Source organism: Grammomys surdaster, unplaced genomic scaffold (genome assembly GCF_004785775.1).
Source record: "Grammomys surdaster isolate TR1022 unplaced genomic scaffold, NIH_TR_1.0 194, whole genome shotgun sequence".
Classification (NCBI taxonomy): domain Eukaryota; kingdom Metazoa; phylum Chordata; class Mammalia; order Rodentia; family Muridae; genus Grammomys; species Grammomys surdaster.
This window is the reverse complement of record NW_021604639.1, coordinates 1,726,175-1,750,000: the sequence shown is the minus strand read 5'-3', so window position 1 is coordinate 1,750,000 and position 23,826 is coordinate 1,726,175. Positions and strand designations below refer to the sequence as shown.

The 23,826-nt window shown below is 40.1% G+C and overlaps 1 protein-coding gene across 1 annotated transcript in view; it reads left to right on the top strand.

The window, feature by feature from the left end:
* Gli3 (GLI family zinc finger 3) overlaps nt 1–23,826 on the top strand; it is a 269,599-nt gene that overhangs the window by 171,333 nt on the left and 74,440 nt on the right. The window contains exons 5-7 of the mRNA XM_028769905.1: nt 7,768–7,973; nt 11,066–11,212; nt 15,136–15,337. Coding sequence (XP_028625738.1) covers nt 7,768–7,973; nt 11,066–11,212; nt 15,136–15,337 — 555 coding nt within the window. The remainder of the gene's footprint in view (nt 1–7,767; nt 7,974–11,065; nt 11,213–15,135; nt 15,338–23,826) is intronic.

Sequence of the window (23,826 nt, the reverse complement as noted above, 5' to 3'; positions counted from 1 at the left end):
AAGAAAGAAAGAAAGAAAGAAAGAAAGAAAGAAAGAAAGAAAGAAAGGAAGGAAGGAAGAAACCACTGTACCTTGTAATCAATTGGACAGACATTTATTTAATTTTTCAACCTTGGAAGTTTAATCTATTAATAGAGATAATTGTAGTGACATTTTTATCAAATTGATCTTATCATCTCTGGGCAGAATTAAATCAGTTTTAGGTGCAACATATCCCACTGATCTTACAATGTGGTACATAGATAGAAGGATATGCATCATAAATGTGATGGATTTTTGCTTCTCCATTGACAAGAACTTTCGATTTTCTTTAGCAACAGCTTTCTCTGCTCCCAACACTTACATATGCAGTCTGTCTTCTGTTGTCAACTTGGGACTTACACCACTGGCTTAACAAGTCTAATTTATCCAACAATAGCAAATGTTATATTATTTGTACTACTTTTAAGGTCACCAAAATTTTTATAAATTTTGAAAAGTATTATATATCTGTAGCTTGTTCTAAATTTAATTGATGGCAATGACTATGAGAAACTTCAATATGTGCAGCACTAGGAAAATAGTGTATCTTTTGAAACAGTGATGAACAGTATTACAGAGGAATGCACACAGTATAGGCATACAGCTCAGTGAACTGTAGTGAGTCTCCATAAATAAAAGCATCTGCCAGTTGAGCAAGACCAGAAATAGAACATTGTAGCATACCCGTTGTAGATGCTATACATCACCATGTGCACAGAGACGAATATTCTGATATCCTTTTGTTTATAATTAAGTGTTATTAACTTTTGTATAAGTTACTATACTACCTATAGTAATCTTTTAGCTGGATATTCTGTCCAATATCCCTCATTGTAGTTCATTTATTTTCATAACTTTGCTATTGTATAAATTATTTTGTTCACTATCCTATCATTACATAGCTGTTTCTAATTTTATAGAGGATAAAGAATGCCTCTGTGATTTTCTAGTCCAGATGTCACATGTGCATTCATTGGTTGGGAGTATGTCACTGGATAGTAAAATACGAATCTACTCAAATAGACAATCCATGGCTGTCCTTTTACAAGGAGGGTCCAGCCTGTGCTAATGGTGGCTGAGCAGTCTCATTGCTACACATTTTTATCTTAACCATTGCTTTTCGTTTTTATCATGGATAGCATGAGTTATTGCATACTGTGTCTGTAACCCCATAAAATGGATGAGCCAGTGATACCTAGTTTGGTTAGAGAAGGACATCTAATTCTTACTAAGAAGTCCAGCCATTCTTGCAATGGCTTTTTGTTGGTTTTGTTTCTTAGTGGCAACTTATTGTAGTATACTATTAAAATGCTATAATAACCCTCTATTCTTTTTATTGTAGTCTATTTTCTTGACCTTATGAAATTAGTCTTAAATTATAGTCACAAACAAAAACAATTTTATATTGTTTGATTGCCTTTGGGGAGATCATTAAAATAGTCTTTACTTGTCTAAGACTGTGCTTGCTGCACATTTCTCAGACTCCCATAGGCACCTAGAAATAAAGCAGTGTTGACTCTTCAGGCCTTGAACAAATAACTGTAGAATCTTCAGAGGAGTCTTTCCCTATGTGGCTACCACCTGGGGATGGTGGGGCTCTGAATTCACCGAAGATGCAGAGAAACAGCCCATCCTTTCTTCCAGCCCTGGAAGCTCAATACACAGCTGTGAATACAGCTTGAATTGAGAGGGCCATTGCCATGTGACTGTAGTCTTGTGCTACAACATGCATGGCATGGTTGATGTATGGTTTTAAGCCAGTTTGAAATATCATTGTTTTTCCTGCATATTTGTTGTTCGTTATTTCTGATCTCAGCAATTGAGCACACACACAGTTCCAGAATACGAAGACAGAGAAGTATTAGTAATCTTCACTTTCCATTCTTATGTGGATCTACTGAAAGTATAAACCAATAGAAGTCTTTTTTTCTGTCTTTCTTATTGCTACTTCAGTCATCAATTGAATACTTTCAAAAACAAGTTTGGCAAATATTTACCAAGTCAAGTTTATGATAGGTCATAAAATACATCCATTTATATGTGTTTTGTGGCTGCCTCTATATTTCCTTATATAGAATTTATCCCTCCTCTGTTCACTATTTTGATTAGTTCCTTCAAACAGGAATGTCTGCTAAGTCTGAAGAGTTTAACTTTCTTTCACAAATGTATGCTACATTACAAATGTAAGAATGGACAAATGACCTAGCTACCAAGGCTTTAGAAGCAGTTCTGTTAGGCGAAGTCAGAAGTGGCTTTACTGAATGACTGACTCATATATAGTTAACTGGCTGTCAACACTATGGGAAGCATCATCTAATACAGGTATCTTACTAGGGTATCTTAGTGTTCAGCTACTGTAAGGAGACACCATGACCACAGCAACTCTAAAAGGCAGCATTTAATTGGGGCTGGCTTACAGAGGTGTAGTCCATTATCATGACAGGAAGCATGGTGATAGACAGGCAGACATGTTGCTTGAGCAGTACCTGAGAGTTCTATATCTGTTTCTGCAGTCAGCAGGAAGAGACACTTGGACTGGCTTGGGCCCTTAAAACCTCAAAGCCCACCCCCAGTGACACACTTCCTCCAACAAGGCCACACCCATTCCAACAAGGCCACACCTCCCAACCCTTTTCAGTTAGTGCTGCTCCCTAATTACCAAGCATTTAAATGTATGAACCGAAGGGGGTGTGACTCATATATCCTTATTCAAACTACCACGTTGGGTCTGATGTAGAAGTCCACCTTAGCCAGAGTACACAAGGTAATGGAGCAGTGTAGAAAGTAGGCTTGCAGCCACTGCTGTACTTGGAGGCTAAGTTGTCATTTGGACATTTTAGGTCTAGAATAAAAGAGGTTTTGTCAGCCGTTTTCTTTTTTCTTTTTTTTTTAATTTTGTAATTATATTTATGTACCGAAAACTTAAGTGTACATTATTTTTTAACCCAGTTTAGTGGCGAGTTCTTTAGCCTTTGCTTTTTCCAGCTTGGCAATTCGGGCCACAGACTTAGGACCCAGGACGTTGCCTCCCCAGTGGCGGCAGATCTCGTCATATCTGTCATTATAATTGGTCCTAATAGCTTCCACCAGCTTAGCCAGAGCACCCTTGTCTTCTCAGTTAACCTGTGTGAAGGCAACAGTGGTGAATTTCTTCCTGTGGACCAGGCGACCCAGCCTGGCCTTTCCCTTGATGATGCAGTAGGGCACACCCATCTTTCTGCACAGGGCAGGCAGGAAAACCACCAGCTCAATGGGATCTACATCATGGGCAATCACCACCAGCTGAGCCTTCTTGTTCTCCACCAAGGTGGTGACTGTATTGACTCCTGCTTGGAGGACAGGTGGTCTCTTAGTTGGGACATCTCCTTTGCCAGCAGCTTTCTTTTCAGCACGGGCCAGTAGCCTTTGCTTCTTCTCTTACTTTGTCTCTGGCCTGTACTTGTGGGCAAGCTTAAGCAGCTGAGTAGCTGTTTGCCTGTCCAGGGCCTGGGTGAACTGGTTAATGGCAGGAGATACTTTGAGTCACTTATAGAGGATGGTTCTTTGCTGCTGCAGCCTGATGTATCAGGACCATTTAATGAAGTGTGTTAGATCTCTTTTGGGCTGGATGTCCTGCCCAATGCTGAAGTTCTTGGGCCTTTTCTCGAACAGAGGATTGACCACCTTTTTGGCCTCCTGTTTCTTGACGACAGCAGGGGCCGGGGCCACCTTCTTCCCCTTGGCCTTCTTTCCTTTGGGCATCTTGCTCAGCTGGAAGAGAGAGCGTCAGCCGTTTTCAAAAATCATTGCCATTGGGTTTGCATGTAGGGGTCTAGCACTCACAGCAGCAGGGAGAAAACTGTTGGTGTCACAGTGCACCTGTCTCATGGGTCAGGAGACTGAGTATGAGTAGGTTACAGCTCAAATCCAGGTCTTTCTTCAAAGGTCCTGTATTTCATTAATGAGCTCATAAACTTAGCTACCCCATGTGGTTCTCCGACTTTACTTTAAAGGAGTTCTGGGAAGCCCAAGAAGGTTCTTCAGGGAAGAGGACCAAGCAGACTCATATTCCAGTTGATACTGTGAAGACTATAATTAGATGCTTATAGCAGCTGTTATTATAATTGCCAAATTTTACAGTTGACCAAGATACCTTCAGTAATGGTGTAGATCAGAAAACTGTGGCTTAACTTATTAATGGAGTATTACATGATGCTGAAAAAATATGAGTTTTTAAAGACAAACAGGACTATGCCATTTCCAAGAAGATGGTTGGAATGTAAAATTATACTATTGTACTCAAGATGCAGAAAGGCAAATATTATACATTTTTCTATCATGTAGGGTCTAGATTTCTTTAAACTATTTGGGATGGTGTACATGAGGAGGAGGGATAAAAGAGGATAATGGCAAATGGATATTACCGAAGTTCATTCACATACATGTGTAAAAACGTCATAATGAAATCCATTACTGCAGAGTGAGCACACACTATAGGGAAGTAGGAAGGTTTTCTTCAATGAAAGGACATTTAAGGAAACAACTGCTTGTCACTAAGTAAAAGAAGCAAAGTGAAAGCCTGTGCCCTTAGAGAATATGTTTGCGGTTCAGAGATATCAGAAATCTATACTGCAGCTTAATTTTGAAAGGCAGTTTCCCTCTCCCTCTCCCTCCCCCTCTCCCTCTCCCTCTCCCCCTCCCCCTCCCCTCCCCCTCCCCTTCCCCTCCCATCTCCCCTCCCCTCCCCCTCCCCACCCTCTCTTTCTTCTGCTCCCTCTACCCCCTTTCCTCCCCTCTTCCCCTTTTCAGTTTGACCAGGCTAACCTCATACCCAGCCTGACTCTGCTTCAGGAATGCTTTATTTCAATAATTATAGGTTTGCATCACTATACCTGACAAAACAAAAGCTCCCGGAATTTCAAGATTTGAAATTTTGTAGCATTTCATATTTGTCAATCCTGATGTATGTGCCTGTTTATGTTAAAAGATATGCTTTTATATGTGCAAATGTATAGATGCCCTTGTGTATTTTGAGTGAGCTTTTGTATGGTACAATCATGGGGCTTCTATTAACCGTAAGATAGATACCACCCCTCATTCCCACAGACAGCAAAGCACTAAGATGATGGAGATGGTGCCTAGGTCACGGAGCTGCCAACCTCTGAGCTGACTGCCTCATGCTGTCCCTTACTAGTCAGTCGGATGCCTGTTTCCAGGATTCCTGATGAGCCTTCACTGAGTCACCATTGTGAAACACTCTCTTGCAGAAGTGGGTAGCTTGCATTGACAAGCTGGCCTGTTTCCTGAGGGCAATTACTGAGCAGTGTGCTTACTGTGCACACCTCTCTGAAGCCTGTCCCAGTCACCTTGTTTGTAAACAGTGATCCCCTATCTCTGAGTGCATCTGCCTGGAAGAGACTCATTTGGCAGACAGTTAAAGTCTAGCAGCTTTAGCTCCGAATCTTGGATTAATATCCTCTCTGCTGATACGTCTCACTAGTATGTGAGTACCCTTGAGACTAGCACTTTTGTCAGGAATGGAGTGGTTAGGTCTAGAATCCTTCTGAGAGACTTCCTTAGATGTTCCCTAGGTCTTCTTGAGGTGAAATCTCAGAAGGAGGCTCTGGAGCCCCTGTCGCATCCTCAAGGTGCAGTGAAGAGACCAAACTTGGAGCCTCCACCTCCTTGCTTTGCTCTGGGATTACTCACCATCCGGACCAGTGATTTCTCGGCGATTCCCATGTATTTATGAATGTAGATTTGTCTTCATGGGCATGGTTCTTTCCTAAGTGGAATTTGGGCTGATGGGGACAGAATATTAGAAACAGAATAGGTTTTCATCTTTATCAAAACTAAAAGCAGAACAACCTACCAAGAAGGGTGAAGTGCTCCACCAGTGTGCAGTTCATATGGTTCAGTCTGCTGGGACCACCATGCTGTTTCCCAGAGGTGTCTTGTTAAGGACTCAGCGAAGTGATTATTATGTGTGTGTTTACTTGTATCTCAGCATAAGGTTTATGTTTTATAAGGATTACTGTTTTAATCAAACTGGAAGGATTACCCATTCTTTCTGGTAGAAATGAATGTGAGTCGCCCCTGTATTCTGTAAGTGACCTAACATGTCTGAACAGAGTTTGATGTAACCAGACACAGAAGGGCACTTGGAGGTTAGGGTTGGTTTTCCAGAGACATGAAGCAAACTCCTCTGGTACAGCTTCTGCCAGTTTCTGTTTACTTTGGCAGGTGGAATAAAGACCTTTTAAGTTTTCAAATTGATACACAGTGTGCATAGCATCTAGTAACTATCCATGTGTTCTATTCAAGTATTATATAAATGTGTTATTTTCCAGGCGGGGAACATTGGGTCTTTGCTTCATATGCCCAGTCTACTTGCTGGAGCTATTTCCATTACAATCTTACTCTGACAGGATGACAGAGCTAGGGGCCCAGTGGCAGTGTCTTTGCTTCTCTGGGTGGAGGGAAATGGCGTTTTTTCACATTCTGGTTTCTCTCCTAATCATGTGCTCTCAGTAGCTCTGTCTCTCATAGGCTATTCTTCTTATGGTCGTACTCTGTGCATATAAGGCAGGCAGTGAGTACAGAGTTTAGCCTGTCATAGCCAGTTCCCTGGATCATGCCCAGGAGGAGTCTATTAGGGAAGGAGCACAGTGGTGCAAGGCTATGCAGATCTGTGTTCTAGACATGGCTTTCCCTAGTTTGCCAAGGGTTGGCTGATTGTCTGTAGTGAGGATGAAGTTACAGACATGTCTCTGACATCAGATACATCAGAGAGCTCTGTAGAGTTTGCACTTCAGGAAAGCAAACCTCTTTCATTATCATATCACTACCAGGGTCTGGGCTTGATGAAACCCTGATTCTTTTCCAGATCTCTAAGCCCAGGTTTTCTCAGTTGTTGGCACCTTACTAAACATAATTAATAAGGATTCGCATGAAAAATGAGTTATAGCAGAAATCGGAATCTGAGTATTGCCTCATGGAAAAGAGAAGTTGCCTTTAAATACTGCACATTGGTTTCCTTTACCTGCAAGCCCATTGGAAGCATGTACACAGGTGTAGAAAGAGCCTTCACATCACTTACAGGTTTGTCTTCAGTTTTCACTCTTATGGACAGCTTTGCCATCTAGAGGCTCCAGCTAGACACATTCTGCTTTGTTTAATAATGAAGCACTATAAAGTAAGAAGTTTTAAATGCTCACATTAATATTTGGTTCAATTGGTTGAGTTAGCTGTTCAGATTTTCTGCAAGCTAATGATGGACTTAGTATGTGTGTGTTATATTAGGGCTCAAACCCATGGTTCTGTGCATGGTAAGCAGATGTACTATCATTGAATTAAAACCTCATCCATTTTTGAGATAGTCTCAGTCTGGCCTTGAATGAATAACTATGCCATAAGTCTTGAAGTCATGATCTTATGCCTGATTTCTGGTATTACAGTTACCTACTACCATATCTGACCAAGGCTGACTTTTTTAAACTCTGTCTCCAGAGTAATATGAAATAGTTCAGAACTCTGTTTTCTTTGCTCAGCTAATTTGATAGTATTCTATCCGGATTATATCATCCTTATATATTAAGGTAAGAATGTTAAAAATTGGTTTATACCTGACAGTTTTTCCCAAGGCTGCTTGAATTCATTTAAAATCTTATGCTTCTTCACAGACTAGGAATAACTTGTGTATGTTTCTTTACATTTGAGATGCGTGTCTCATGCATGTGTCTTGTGTCTCCTTCTCTCCATTTCCAGGCCTTCTGCCTTATCTAGTAGCCCGACGTATCCAGACTTGCCCTTCATTAGGATCTCGCCACACCGGAACCCCACTGCAGCTTCAGAGTCCCCCTTCAGCCCGCCACACCCCTACATCAACCCATATATGGACTACATCCGCTCATTACACAGCAGCCCGTCCCTCTCCATGATCTCAGCTGCCCGAGGGCTGAGCCCTACAGACGGTAAGTCTCACACACTTTCCTATTTCCCTTGTGACACTGTATAAAGCAAATCGAGCCTATGGTAAGTTTTTCCCACATGACAGACACTGTGGCAAGTGCTTTAAGTTCAGAATTTAATTCCAGCTTATAGCACTGCTTTGTGGGTAATGCTGTCCATATTTTTGGTAAGAATAGCAGTTTAGAAATGAATTAAATTTAGAGAGTAATCAAGTTGGGATTCAAAGCAAGATCTGACTGCCTCACCTCACTGTAAATGCCCTCCTCTTCTGCACTCCACACATGATCAGACAAGCCCTTCAGGTATTCCCATGCCAGTATGAATTCCCTGAGTGCCTTGCCCATCTTCTAATGAGTGCTCTTATGTTCTGTACATCGGAAAGATACATTTACATAGATGTGTCTCTGAGAACAGAGCTCGATGCACTGCTGTGTCTGGGGCTCCTGATAAAACTGATAGCTCTTGGGGCAGAACAGTGTGGAGTGGGGGACCCAAGTCTTTAATCTGATAAAAGCTTCCAGGTGATGTTAATGCTGTTGACCTGTGGTGGGCCATATTATAAGTAGCAAGAGCTTAGGGGAGGAAGAAGACCCATTATTATGTGTGCCTTCAGCCTTTGAGCATGCCAAGTAAGACTAGGACCATGAGAAATAAGAAAGAGTCTTTATTGCGGTAATTTCTGATGCTCATTTTAGACTTCAAATGTAGGCTTCATGTGGAGCTGGCTATTCATACTATCCTATCAAGTTATAACCTATTCCTTAAGGCTCATGCAAAATATTTACTTATCTTCCATGTATATATGTTTGCCTACAACTGCTCAACTCTTCATTAAGATAAAAATTACATAAGCTTTACTAATTGGTGATGGGGATTATGTATGCATGCTTTCTTATAGAATATAAGTCACTACTGGTGTTGCATAGTAAAGAGATACTGCGCGGTTCATTTCTCTAAACTGTTTGCTACAACTTCCATAACCCTAATTCTAACATAGGAACCCTAGTCCGAGACTGTACACAGTGGCAACTATATGAAGTTTCTAAGGACTCATCCATTCTCATAGAGTTCCAGGAATACTCATCTTCTAGAAATAATTACTATCCCATGTATTTTCTTTTTTAAGAATTCCATACAGTGACTATGTTTGTAATGTACCCAAGAGATACATTTTCTCATTTGAGCAATATTGTCATTTTAAAAACCTACAAAAAGCACAACATGATTAAATTTTTCTGCTTGGAATTTAAATCTGTGATAAAGGATGTTATGTAGTAAATATAACCAACCATAAGGAAAATGGATAAAGGGACTGAGAAATAAGCTCAACATGCCATTGTTGTCGCTGTACCTGACTTGTAGAAGTTTGACTGGCTGAGGAGCTGGTAGTTGTGGTTACTTTATGGAAATCTGCTCATTGTCTGCATTTAATTAGTGTGGATTAAATGCCCATTGATTGGTGGTTCTGCCTTCCTTTTCCTGCCCCATGAGACTCCAGTTAATAAGAGTGTCAGTTACGTTCCTACAGCAGTGAGGAGGTACCATGAGCAGGGTAACTAATGGAAGAATTTACTGGGGCTTACAGTTCCATAGGGATAGATTCTGTGACTACCATGGCAGCAAGCAGGCAGGCATAGCAATGGTGCAGTCACTGAGATCTTCCCTATCCAGAAGTAGGAGGCAGAGAGAGAAAGAGAGGAGAAGGAGGAGAGAGAGAGAAAGAGAGAGAGAGAGAGAGAGAGAAAATATGAGAATGAATGAATTAGCAATGATGTGAGCTTTTGAAACTTCAAAGCTAACCTGCAATGAAACATTTCCCCCAATAAGGCCACACTTCCTAGTCCTCCTCAAACAGTTCCACACTAACTGATGACAAAATATTCAAGCATATTCACTTGCGGAGACCATTCTAACCCAAACCACTACACTGCCCAGTCAGATAGTTTCACTGATGTTTTTCTCTTGTAGTCTAATACTTTAAAGATATTCATTTTTTGCTATGTATTATGCATAAAAACTACATGTGGACACGAATTCAAAACATCTGTTGCCAGGATTCTTTTCCCTGTAGCTAGTCACTGTAAAGAGCCCTGCTCAAATGCTGTCCCTAAGCACTTTACAAATGTGACTTGACTTTTGGCTCCTAGCTACTTCATGGAACTTTTTGAATCCAGATTTCTGAAAATCTAGAGACCACCCTCAGAAGTGCTACAGTGTCTGGCTGCTTTTGCACATAAATTGGCAGGTGGAAACCAATTATTATCCCACTCGTGTAAGGCTGGCTCTTGCCAGGAAATTGTTCCAGATTGATAGGTACATTTTCCTTTTGATTTTGTAGTGGTGGAGAAAAACGGGAAAACGAGAGCTTTTAAATTCTGGAACGTGAAATTGCAGCTTATCATTCAGTTGTGTGTCATTAATGCTGTGCTGCTCTTTTCTTCTTTCTTGTAAACTTTGACTTCTTCTGTTAGTGAGTGTTAACTCAGACACTCCTGTCAGGAGCCTAGGGAAGTATTTTAAGTATGTCTGGAAAGATATCACAGTTGTCTGCATTGTCTACTGATATAAAAACCATGAACATACAGTAATTGTCTATAGGAACCTATTTTCTTTGCAGGAGAGGGTCTGCAAAATCTGTATATGACTGTCTACATACAGCCTTCGTTCTGGTACTAACACTGGGACAAGTTTGTGTATATTGGACACCCCATAAATTACACTGTCTCGTTAACATCCTTACTTTTTTAGTATATACATGTCTGCTCTGTGATTCCAAAATGACAAAATTGCCTGAATGACATATCTCTTACAATGTGTCCCATCCTAAGAGACACATGACTATATAAATTTTGAATTCATGATAATTTCTTTAAACAAAGCACAAAACTTTTATAATGTATTTTACCATTATTATTCCTCCAGTTTTCCTTTCAGATAAAGACATGATGCCAATGAATGTATACTTAGAACAGCTTTATTGCACATGCCATAAAAGAATTGTGTTCGAAGGGTAAATGACAAGTGGGCTTAGAATGCTTCTTCGCAAACAGTGTCTCCTTGTCTTGTAACTGTCGCTGTCTTGTTTCCTCTTTAGCCCCCCATGCTGGAGTCAGCCCCGCGGAATACTATCACCAGATGGCTCTGCTAACAGGCCAGCGCAGCCCTTATGCAGACATCCTTCCCTCGGCTGCCACGGCTGGTGCAGGGGCCATCCATATGGAGTACCTTCATGCCATGGACAGTAAGTGGCAAGGCTGGTTGCCGGAGTGCTGGGAGAGTAGCAAAAGCTAACTAGGACATGGAGAGAGCGCTGCAAAGGTTAGGTGATAGGCTAAATTTCCAATGCAAAGTAAGATCACACAGATGGAGCCAGCCTGAGATGACCTGTTGCCTCCTGGTGAACTGAAATGTGCAGAGAGTTGTAGTTTGGCAGCAATACTAGAAATGTAACTAATCAACGAATTATCCTCTTCTGCTTCTTGTGATATGAAAAGAAAGGAACAGATTCCTGTTGGACTTTGCATGGCCACTTCATGGATTTTTTATCCTTTAGAAATTAGGCATTTAAAAAAAATCAAGAAACTATAAGATATCATTTACTTTCATTGTATACTCTTATAGTAAAATACTGTGTTTCATGAAGACCCTTTGCAGGTGCTAAGAACACGGGAGGTTCATAATAGTTATAGTTAGTGAGGGGAAAGCCCAGAAACATTTCCATTAGTACTGGGCAGTGAAGGAAAGAAGATTATGTAAGTTGCGTATCACTTGGGGCATGAGGGTGTCTAGTGGTACATTAGGATTCCTTTGGGTCACAGTGGGTCTCTGATAGGGCTTTTTAGAGCATTTCAAAACTCTCATCTCTGAAAGGACCTGGTCAGTAAATATCCTTTGGCAGGATCTTGAGGAGTGAGGCTAAAGCCCAGCCATGCTGACAAGTGGGCAGTGTATGGTTTTGGTTTGGTTTGGTCGTTTGATTTTTAGCAGTGTGCTTAACCCTTGCCTTTCAAGCTAGACTCTGTTTAGAGTTATTCTTGGCAGAGATGTGCTTCTGTTAATCTAGACCTCAAATTTGGGGGAAAGGGAGGATGATGGATGGTTGGTCCACATAGAAATAAAATTGACAGTCTGAGTCTACTAATCACCCAGGACCACCTTGGTGTATTCTGAAGGAGTGTGGGCTGGTGCTGGCCTCTGTTTGGGCAGCTTGTTACAACACACCAAGTAAAAGAACTGCATTGCACCCTTTGTGGGGGTTTTCTTGTTAGAATCAGTAGCATAAAGAGCTTAAGTTTCAGATTCATCATAACCACATTTCAATTAGCAATTGTTTGGGGGAAAACAGTTCACCGTTATTATGCAAATTAGTTATTTAAAAATCTGCAAATAAAGAATTAAAATAAGAGAGACTCCTTGGAAGGTCAGCCTGCATTACTCTCCCTATTTGATAGGAATATGTTTAGTCAGGCAGTGGCTTTTTTTTTTCCTTTTTTTTTTATCTAAATAAAGGATGAAGCTACCCTTTTACTTTGTAAAACCTAATTAAAGGAATTTTAATTTGCCAGAGTATATGGTAAATTGACTGTCATTAAGTAGGAATTTAGATATCCTATCATTCATCACATGAAAAGAAAGCTCCTCTTTCTTTGTCAGAAATTTTTATTAAAACGGAGAAACAAAAACAATTAACAGAAACTAGGTTGGAACTCCCTGTGCTGGAGCAGTAGGAAGGCCCTGTAGCTAGGCTTGTAACTCAGTGGTAGAGTGCTCACCTAGCACATAAAAGGCTTTTCATTCAGTTTCTACCTCTGCCAGATTGGTGGAAGCACATAGTGTGACCCATGAGGGATGACTTTGACATGGAGGCGAGAATACATCCTGTGACATATTAGACTAAGCTGCTATATTCATAGCTCTGATAGTTCCTGAGATTGAGGGACCTTGAGCCAGTAATTCCTTTATGAAACATCCTGGGGGCTGAGGGAGAGCAAGGAAGTCTGGAGTTCATGCTATACATATGAGCAGAAACTGACTTAACCCAGTGCTCTTCTCAGAGAGAGGCAGTAAGGACATTTTCCAGTCAGTCTTCCGTGATCTGAAGAATTTGATGAGAAGGTTTTGTCAGACTTCTGGCCCCTGACTTTGAGTGACATATGGTATATTTAAGGCTTTCTATGTCTCATGATATTACATCACCTCCCGCATCACTGCTGGTTAGTGAGTGCTAGCATTTAGAAGGCTAGGGTCAATCCTGAGCATCCTACGAAAATCAGACATGGCAGGAGTGAATAAAGAATGTCTAGGTTATCTTGGTTCTTCTGAGTCCTACCAAAAATGGTTAGTGTTAAGGGTTATGTGAAAACTAAAAGTAAGTCTGGTCTGTCAGTCCAATTGTCTGAAAATGACAGGCATTTTTTCATTAAAATCTCTTATGATGCAATTAGCTTATTGCAGTAAATGTAAAATAGTTACATTCAAGGACAGGGTATAATAAAAACGAGATACCCCTTGCATACTGGACGTGTACGCAGAGCCAGAATTACTGTTCTGTGCTTACATGCCCTGAATCTGCTGGTGATAAAGCTGTTCTAAATGAGAGAACCCATTTTCAATGTGACTGAAAGAAACAATTGAGAAGGCACCATGCTCGTCATTCAGAGTGGTGGGATGGGGTTACACGTGGATGTTGCTACCACATGATGGTACTCTTCATGGTTGTGAGACTAACTGGAGAACCTTCCGTACTCATTTTTTCTGTTTCAGTACATTTATCTCAGCACAGCGAGTTGTTATCTTGTCTGAGGTCGTTGTGGTGACAGAAACTTTTCCAGTTCCAGTAATTGAGAGGCAGAGTTAGGCAGGATTGTCAGTTTAAGGCCAATGGCATACCACCCAACCACTCCCCAACACACCATACCCTTGTTATTTTCTGAATGAGGCAAAATAGCCACGTCCCTGTAAGCAGTCATAGCAACCTGTGGAATATAAAATCTTCTGTTTGTACTTAATATTATTTATAGTTGATTTGCTTCTTATCTGGCAGGATAACCTCATTCTCTCATTAAACTTTAGCTTTATGACTGACTTATAAATTACTCTTCAAAAGGCAGACATGGACAAGTGGTTAGCATTCACTGCTATGACCTAAGACTAAGATCTTGATGTCTAACAAATTTGAATGCAGATAATATTTAACTTTAACCCTCCAGTTAAAAACCACCATATCAAGTGGGCATGTGTTTAAATTGAGATACTAAGCTCCAAGTTAAGAGACTTATAGACTGAAACTTAAAGACTGTCAGTTCTTTAATGGAGACGATAGGTCCATCTCAATATCTTTAGGCATATCAGATCTCATTCACATCCTTACAGGGTTTATAAACTACCACCATCAAAGACATAGACTATATATGTTTAGATGAGGAGGCCTTTAGGACAGGAACCCTTCATCCTGATAACACCAAGCTCAAGGCTCTATAAGGCAGGATACTTTCTGCATCATAGAGGTTTGACAGTGTCTGGCCTATTCCCACTAGATGTTCGTAGCACACTCGGATGTCAGACACCTCCTGGGGTACAGAATCACCCTAAATTGAGTATGACTGGCTCAGGGTAATGCATTTATAAGTTGCTCTAGTGATGCTGTATGTTTACCAGGGAGCATTTAACTGCAGGATTCATGAGAAAGGCGGGATAACACCCAGTTCTTTATTTTAGCATGCTTTATAATTCATTTTTTTGTCATTCAATTCACTGCCTTAAAATGGTGTGTGTTAGAGTAGAGAGGGCATTGTGTTGCAGCTGTGGGAACCTCTGTCTTTGTTGCTTGTGGTGAATTAATGATGGGAATATCTAAGCAGCTGTCAGATTCATAAATCATTAGAAATAAGAAGGATAACACATAAAAGTCTCTCCCTTTTGTTGAGCAATTTATCATTTTGCCTGCACATTAATAAACAGCACTCCACTGAGGTAAGGCCCTGGAAGATAAATATTTTGCCCTAATTTCTTCAATTGTAGCCAGTAGATCACAAGAGGGAGGAGAGACGCTTGTCACACAAGTTGCCAACTTCTTGTCCCTCTCTTTTCTCACCAAGAAGTGACAGTCAATGGCATATAGATTCTGGCTGTAGGTAATCAAGTTCTGTTTTGTTTCTGTAACAGGCACCAGATTTCCCAGCCCTAGGCTGTCAGCTAGGCCCAGCCGAAAGCGTACACTGTCGATATCACCACTGTCAGATCATAGCTTCGACCTTCAGACCATGATAAGAACATCTCCTAACTCCTTGGTCACAATCCTCAATAATTCCCGTAGCAGCTCTTCAGCAAGTGGTTCCTATGGGCACTTATCGGCAAGTGCAATCAGGTACGCATTTTCCTGAATCCATTATGTGTCTTTATAATAAAATGACAGTGCTCATACGAACTAGTAATCCATTTGTAATGCCAGTTGTCTGAGAGGAAGAGTTAGCAGGCTGCTGTATACATACTAGGGTTCGGGTTAAATATCACAACAATGAGCCAAAGTTAATTTGTATGCATTGTTCAATAGTTGTTATATGACAGTTATTCAGTTTCAATGAGATATCTTCTTAGAGTTGGAGAATTTTAAATCTTTTATCCAGTTCTTCTGTTACAAATATTTCTGTAGAATAAAAACTAACTCTGCTTGGTTACCCAGTATGAAGGAGAGTTTGGGAGTACCTACCTAGCCAATCACTGGTGAGTTAACAGGAAATCTATCGAAAACATATTTCTTATTTTTTCAATTATACATTTCCAGCTTACCTTTAAAGACAAAATCTTTGATTGTTTTTTCTATATACTGAGGTAATTTTTGAAGAATGTAAGATGCTATTGCTAATGATCAGATTTGGGCTTTCATCTCTGACTATGAAAGGAATATAAAGAAGCCATGCTAAGAATTTGTGAGATACTCATGCTGCTGCTGTCAGCTGATCACTTCCCCTTAGCTGTGCTAGTTAACAGAATTAAACAGCATCCTAGCAAATAGTTAAGTAAAACGATCCTGGTTATAATGTTCAGCTCTCATTTTCATTCTACTTCTCACCATGGACTCAGAATTCCATTCCCAGTAATATTTGCGTTACAGCTCTTCAAACTGAGGAATATCCCTCATTCTGAGAGTCATCGTAGTAAAGCTGGCATGAAGACAGAGCATTGGGAAGTAAAGACGGGCATCAGGAACTCAAGGCCAGCTATTGCTGCGCAGTGACTTGATCAGCTTCGGCTGCTTGACATCCTGTCAAAAACCAAACAAAATAAAATCCCAGGAAAACACAATAAATAAATGGAACATATGATCAAATCACTATTTTCACTAGCCTTGCCTTTAATAAGTAAGAATGTATTTTATTATTTTTTTTATAAATGGGCAAGAGCTCTAGTTATTAATTGATGAATCTTTCATGGTGACTTTAGATGTTTGGGACACTTCAACAGTTTAGAAAAATACACATAAATAATACTACTGTCTCCATGTTTATTAAGAATAACGAATACCGTTGTTCCACTAAAACAATTTTGCAATTGCAATTTTTCAGTGCAATTTTGATTTTTTTTTACATTCAATTATCAGAATTTCTAATTGGCAGGCAAGTTAGTATTATTACAATAAATCATGATTTTCATTTTCTTCTGTTCTTTCATATGGCTGATAAGAAATGGAAATAAGGAATAAAGCAAATACCTGCTTATATGACTATATTGTCTACACATAATATAGGGTTTGGAGTGTCTCAAGGTTAGCCAATGTAATCAGTACCTAGAAATGGGTCTACGGTGTCTCCGGATTCACTACTATAGTCACAAATGTAGGCTTCAGGTGTCTGCCTGTAGTCAGATGCCACTTGTGACCCTAATTTGCATATTTAACAGCTGCAGGAAAGATATCAGTATGTTGGAAAGGGCCATGTTTTATTAAGTTGATCTGGATCAAGAGTGGTACAAAATTTCTTCCTCATTGGGTTAAGTTTTAAGAGAAATGGTAACTCAAAGAGATAATAGCACTGGCCCGGCCGTGCTACATCAGTGATATTTCAGGCTGTTATTCTCTAACCCAGCAGCTTGTTTCTGTTCTCCTGGCATGTGCTCTTAGCTCATCTGCTACCATAAACTATATCTTAATTTGCTGAGATTTTACAATTTTGTAACTTGACTAGAACATCCATGTAGAAATGTCACATACTGTGATATATACACAAATGATAGTTACACATGCCACTTTGTGGCTTTTGTGGAGAGGAGGTAGTTCTAGAGATTGAAACCAGGACCTTGCTAAGCTAGGCAGAAGCACTACTACTGAGCTACACCTTTAGCTGCAGAATTGCTTTGTGAACAGTTCTCCTTCTCTTATTTATTGTTATTTGTTTGCTTTACTCTTTACAGTTTCTTATAATTCAGGTTAGAATATGCCACATAAATTTCCAGGTAATATCATTTATTCTTATCTAGCATCTTTATGATTCCCTACAGTTGCTCTGAGATGGAGATAGCACACTTCAGAGACCATTGGTGTCTTGACTTAAAATTATCATTTCATTAAAAGTGGAAGAAGAGATTCACTTTAAAGATCAGTGCGGTCTCAAAAGATCCTGTGATGTTCAGGTGACCTGGGACTATCTCATACTCATTTTCTTTATTTCCTTGAGTATTTTCATGCATATACTCTCTGTCAATGGGTCATATTAGTCTGATACACATTCATAGTATGCTAAGAACATATGTCACTTTGTTTTACATAGAAGGTAATCCAATATGTGATGAGCTTCCATGTATTATTATAATGCAATAAATATACTAATGTCATCTCCACTTGCTAGAGAAACTTTGGTACATTGTTGTCCCCAGACTTAAATAGACCAGCTCAGCAATCATCAAATACGGACCAGAAATGGCAGGGAAAGGATTCATGTGAATACCCTGAGGGCAGATGCTGATCTGAAGAATGAACAGTGCAAGAAAAACTGAGCAGGAAGTAAATTTGATGTCCAAGTTGAACTGGATGAGAGGACAGGCACATGGAAGGAGGAAGCTAGCCAGTTTACTGTGCTTGGTGATCATCAGTGCCACCAGCTTTCCAGTCCCCTGCTCACTACTTTACGTGAAAATACATCTGACTTTTACCCTCACCATTTGCAATGCCTACCTCACTGTTAATGTTGGCAGTGCATAGGTAATTGTACCCATTTAAGTTTGTAAGGATGTTGTTATACAATAATGTAGTCATTCTGGTTTCTGTTGCCATCCATTTTACTGAAGTAGAGTAGAGCACCAGACCTTTCCTTGTATGTCACTGCATCACCTTTTTCCTCTACCATGGATACAGCACCACAAATAGTTATTGAATGGATAAATTAATGTTTTTCCTCCAAATGAACAATGAGAATATCTTTCATCTTTTTTCAGTGAGTAATTCTAGTTTTCGAGAATCTGAGATCTATTCCAATGTTAGTCTACATTTCCACAGATAGATACTTTTTATGTAGTAGCAGAGACAAGCTGATACCATATAAAAGGGTTAAGATAGCAAATGTCTGTTTTAGTATAATATCTTTATATTTTAAAATATTTACTTAATAATTCAGACTCCTTTAAAGTACCATATGAAACATCTACTCTGAAAAGCAATATCCAGAGTACTTGGGCCTATCAGACTAGGTATGTATCCCAAGTCCTCTTTTTATTCCAGAGCTGCTGTAACTCAAAATCTCACACTTATTATAAAATATTTCATTTAAAGACACTATAAGTTCTGCATCACTTGGAAGGTTCCCACTGAAGACGACAGCATCAAACAGCCTGTGGTCCTTGATCTACAGTTAACCCTAACATTATAAATAGCTCATGACTCATAATAGTAGGTTGTTCTGCTCTTATCTTCCCTAGATATTAAACCATCATAGGAAAAAAAAGGGATTTCAAAAGTTCCTTATCGATTTTCAAATGTAAATGGAACGGGGAAATGGTTAGAAAATGGATTCCCCGTAGATCAAGTATAGCTTTTTTATTACCGATTTAGTGGTAAAATGAAGATGTTTTCCTCATTGGCTGTTTAAGATCTGGCATGGTTAGGAAAATCATCTCGTGAAAATGATATTTCCTGTTCTGTGTTGCAAATCACCCAGTGAGTTACCCACCTCTCCAGCTGCACAGGCCTTGCAGGTTTTCTTTTGTCTGCACAGACAAGTGTGGCCTGGTGACTGTTGTGTTCTCGCCCTCTCTTTTTTTATGCCACCATCCTTCTCTGTGTAAGACTCTTGTGGAACAAGGAAGTATTTTCCAGGTCCATGCATGTTGCCTGATGGGAAGTAGGAACCAGTGTGTTCTACAGCTCTCTGGCTCTGTGCTGGTAATGGGACCAAATGTCTTGCTCATACTAAAGAAACAACATGTACACACACGTGAACTAAACATCCTGGAAATGGATGACTACAATGCCAGATTACCGGTATATTTAAAAATCTCTGATCCCATCTTCTAAAACTTTTTTCTCCTTAATATTAGTAAAGTAGTTAGTATCTTTTTAAAGATAACTTTCTTCAAATCATTCATTCCTTCAACATTTGAATGAGTTTAACTACAAGCTAGGTGCGAAGGCTTCACAGCGAGTAAATGAGCTTCTTACCTTCAGGGAACTTGCAGGAAGAAATGCCTCTAAGCAGACCTGAGTAACTGAGCAGCTGGTGGGACAAGCTCACTTGATTGCTGGTCATTGCTGCAGAGAAAATGACCCAGGTCGCAGAAAGCTGAGACCTGTAACATAACGGGAACCACCAAGGCAACTCTTCCTATGACAGTCTAAGAACAATGATAAACATGTAGATCTAATGACGGGAGGGGCAGGGCATCTGACGAAATGACACCAGAGGCCTAGAAGACATAAGCTACAGGCAGATGAGCTAGGGCACATGTTTGGGGACACTGACAGAGCTAGTTTATGCAATGTCTGTGACTGATGCCGTGGGAACAATGGAAAGCTTTGAAGAGGCTGTTTAACTCTTTGGCTGGGAAGGCATGCTCAGAGATGGACTGTCAAAGGCATGGAACCACCGCAGTGTCAGTCTGCTGGGTCCTTGGATCTTCCTTCTGTTCACCAGGTCCTGATCGTCAGGATGTACTTCCTCTGAAACCTTCGAGTGCCTGAAGCACAGCTAAAACAACACTGGGACGTACCACTCCCATGAGCTGATGCTCCTCATATGAACACGAGTTTCCTGACCATGTTTACATGCTCAGCCCATTCACTGCCTTGAAGGTCGTGAGCAACTCTTACCATACAGTGGGCCATTGCTATTCCTGTTCATGGCTGCTTAGTTTCCTACAACACATTCACAATAGAAAGCCCAGTATGCGTTCTTCAAGGCTGCTCTGAGTATGCATACCAGAACATAAGGGTTAGGACACGTTCATTTGTGTGCATCTGTACCTCTTTTTCTTCTTTCCGGCTCAGGCTTAGCTGTCTTTTCTACTAAACGTGCCTTAGGAACTTTTATAGATGGAAGTAGAAGTTTTTGTTTTGTTTGTTCTCAGGTATAACCACATGGGTGCATATGTATACATATAAAATTACATCTGAACATATAAAATTAATAGAAGCTGTGAGGCCATTCTCTGCAAAACTGGAAAGAATTGTTCTTTGAATGAGAGCTGTTGTCTAGTGGGTACCAAAGCTATAAGTGAATGGCCTTGTTAACACAGAACCCAAAACATGACTAAGAAATCTGGTGTGATTAGAATGCAGTTGTTCTAAGGTCAGTTTTCAAGTTGTGGTGCCTCTGTTATCCCTGTGCTGCCTCACTTTCCATCCAAGACTTAACTGGTTCATGAGCAAAAGATTTGGGAGGGGCAGAAGCCAGAAGGCAAGCACAGCCCTTACATTCTTCTGCCGTTAGAGAACTGGCCTTATCCATGTCCCAGTTTATAGCAGTACTCTGGTTCTTTTCAGAATGTTTTGACCTGAACCAAGTGCACACAGTTTTAATCCTCACACTCTGGGGTAGATCTCTGGGAGATCAGTCCAACCTGATCTACATAAAGAACTTTGAGACCCTGCCTCAAAATAAACCCACTTCACATCTGAAAATTAACTGGCATGGCAAATTAGAGAATATATATTTATTGATAGTCATTAAGGAGAATAGAGTTTACGTTTAAAGCAGAGTATCTCCTTAGGTTCCAGAGGAGTCAGCTATTGTTTACACAATCCACTGGCTTTAGGAACTGTGCCTTTGAGACTTGCTGTGTCTTTTTACCTTCCACTTCGGGGCTCTGATGTAACCTCGTTCTCTCATTAGCCACCTTCCTAACCAGCTTTGTTCAGCTCACTCTCAATCACTGAGAGGTTTCAGAGATGAACACAGAAACCTAGGAGGCTTTCTGCTGCATCCATATAGATCAAAGGTGTGACATACTCAACTGCCTAGCTACCCATAACCCCAGCTTTGTTGTGCTTTGACACAAGAAAAAAGAAGAACACCTCTGGCCACCATTTTATATACATAGAGATGGGGAGTTGCATGGTTACTATAAGGAAAAATCGTTATTTTCAGGGAAAACACGGCTTTTTACAAGTGAACATACAAATGCGGTTTAGTATAACTAGTTCACATGACTGCGCTGTACTCCAGCTCTTCCTGGTTCATGTCCAGTGACTGAGTACTGTCGCTTTCTCCTGGCTTTCATTTTCATGTAAAAAACAAAAACAAAAAGCAATCAGTTCTTCAGTGGAAAGGACTGCATTGGTCCAAACCACGTGGCCTTATTGATAGCACGAATATTAAGAAATTTAGCATCACTTTTCCTATCTCTCACTATACATGAAATTCCTCACAACTTTAAAAACACATTTAAGGGCCTTCATGTAAGCTATTTTCATGGGGGTTTTCCGTGTGATTCGAATATGATGACTTTGAAATGCCTATTAATAGTAAAGTTGAATAAATGTTTAATAATTTGTTCCACAGTATGAACTTTCAGTGGCCCATTTATATAGTAATCTGTTGTAGAAATTAAACAGAAATGTGTTTTACTGACTGGTCAAAAGTTTTGTGTGCGTGTGTGTATGTGTGTGTGTCTGTGTGTGTCTATGTCTGGGTGTGTCTGTGTCTGGGTATGTCTGTGTCTGAGTGTGTGTCTTTTTGGGTGTGAGTATATGTGTGGACTCATAACTTATTGATATGACAAATAATGTGTGTCATACATGACTGTATTTTAAGTTTTACCATATTGATTTTTAATATATAGCTTCCTAGCTACAAATAGCAAGACATGTAGATAGAAAGTACTCAATTCAAAATTCTGGAATTAATGAATGAGATGCATTGTATATAACTAATGATAACTGTCATTTAATTGTTTTACATATCTTCTTTTTGCTAATATTTCCAATTTTACCCAGTTGGGGACAGTTGGTGCGACTCTAGTAGGAGACATCCATGCAGGAAACTGCTATATTATTTACTACAATATGAAGAAACAGCCAAATTTGCCCAAATTTGGGGGAAGGAAGGAATGAAAATTGAACCTAAAGCCTCCTAACATGCTAAGCCTCCTAACATGCTAAGCCTCCCAACATGCTAAGCATGTGTGCTCTATCACTGAACTGAACAGTGTAATAAATCTTGATTTAAAAAACGTGTGCTTCAGAGTTTTGATAAAATATACATACAAGATAGAAATTTCAGTCTCAAATTTTGAAAATCTTATTTAGTCTTTTTTTTTAAATTGTACATATGAGTATTTGCCTGCATTTCATGTGTGCTTTGTGCCCACTCAGGCCATAAGAGGACATCTGATTCCCTGGAATTAAAATGTTAGTTCTGAGCTATCACGTAGGTGCTAAGTACTGAGTCCCAGTCCTCTGTAACAGCAGTGAGTGCTCTTAACTACGGAGCCACCTTTCTGTCTTGAAAGTCTTGTTTTTAAGTCTTTGGGAAAATGTGCTGCTGTTCACATAGAGGACTGTTGCTCTCTCTGGATTCATCTCAGAAGTGTGAGCGAGAGGGACCTGACTGAGCAGTTCTGACTCAGCTGTGCTCAGGAGGTTGCACGTAAGCCATGGGTTCAAGGCCCTGTCAAACAAACACTCCAGTAACCAAAAATTGGTGCTGATTAATCAACATCTGATATCCACATTATCTACCCTCTTACTCTTTGAAAAGTAAAGACCAGTTAATGCTTACGTTAGTTATTCTGGTAATAGAACCAGTGTCAAGAAATAGCGTGTCTAGCTTCTGTAAGTGTTTGCGTTGGAAATTTTTGCCAATTTGACCAAACCTACTCTTATCTGGGAAGAAGGAATCTCTTTTGGGGAATTGCCTCTATCGGATTGGCTATGGGGCTTTTTTTTTTCTTAATCAGTGGTGATATGGGAGGGCCCAGCCTACTGTGGATGGTAGTCCTGGGCAGGTGGTCCTGGGCTCTATATGAAATTTCAATAATATTGATACTTTGTAGAGAATTGTGGAATGAATACATGCACTATTTTGCAAGGGCTTCTGAGGCATACTCTTTAAGTGTAATTAATCTTTTCTTTCTAATTTTGTTCTTTGTAATCAAATTACAACAAAGTCTTTGTTGTACTACCAAATTGTGAGAAGTTTAGTTAAATGTCAGCTTTGATGCCTTAATACTGTTTGGTACATATGTTGTTTGTAGTTTTTAGAGGAATGCTATTTCTTAATACAGCTTTTGTGTTTGGGGGTTCTCTCTCTCTCTCTCTTTCTCTCTCTCTCTCCCTCCCTCTCTCCCTCTCTCCCTCCCTTCCTCCCTCCCTCCTTCCTTCTCTTCTTCCCTCCTTCCCTCCCTCCCTCCCTCCCTCCCTCCCTCCCTCCC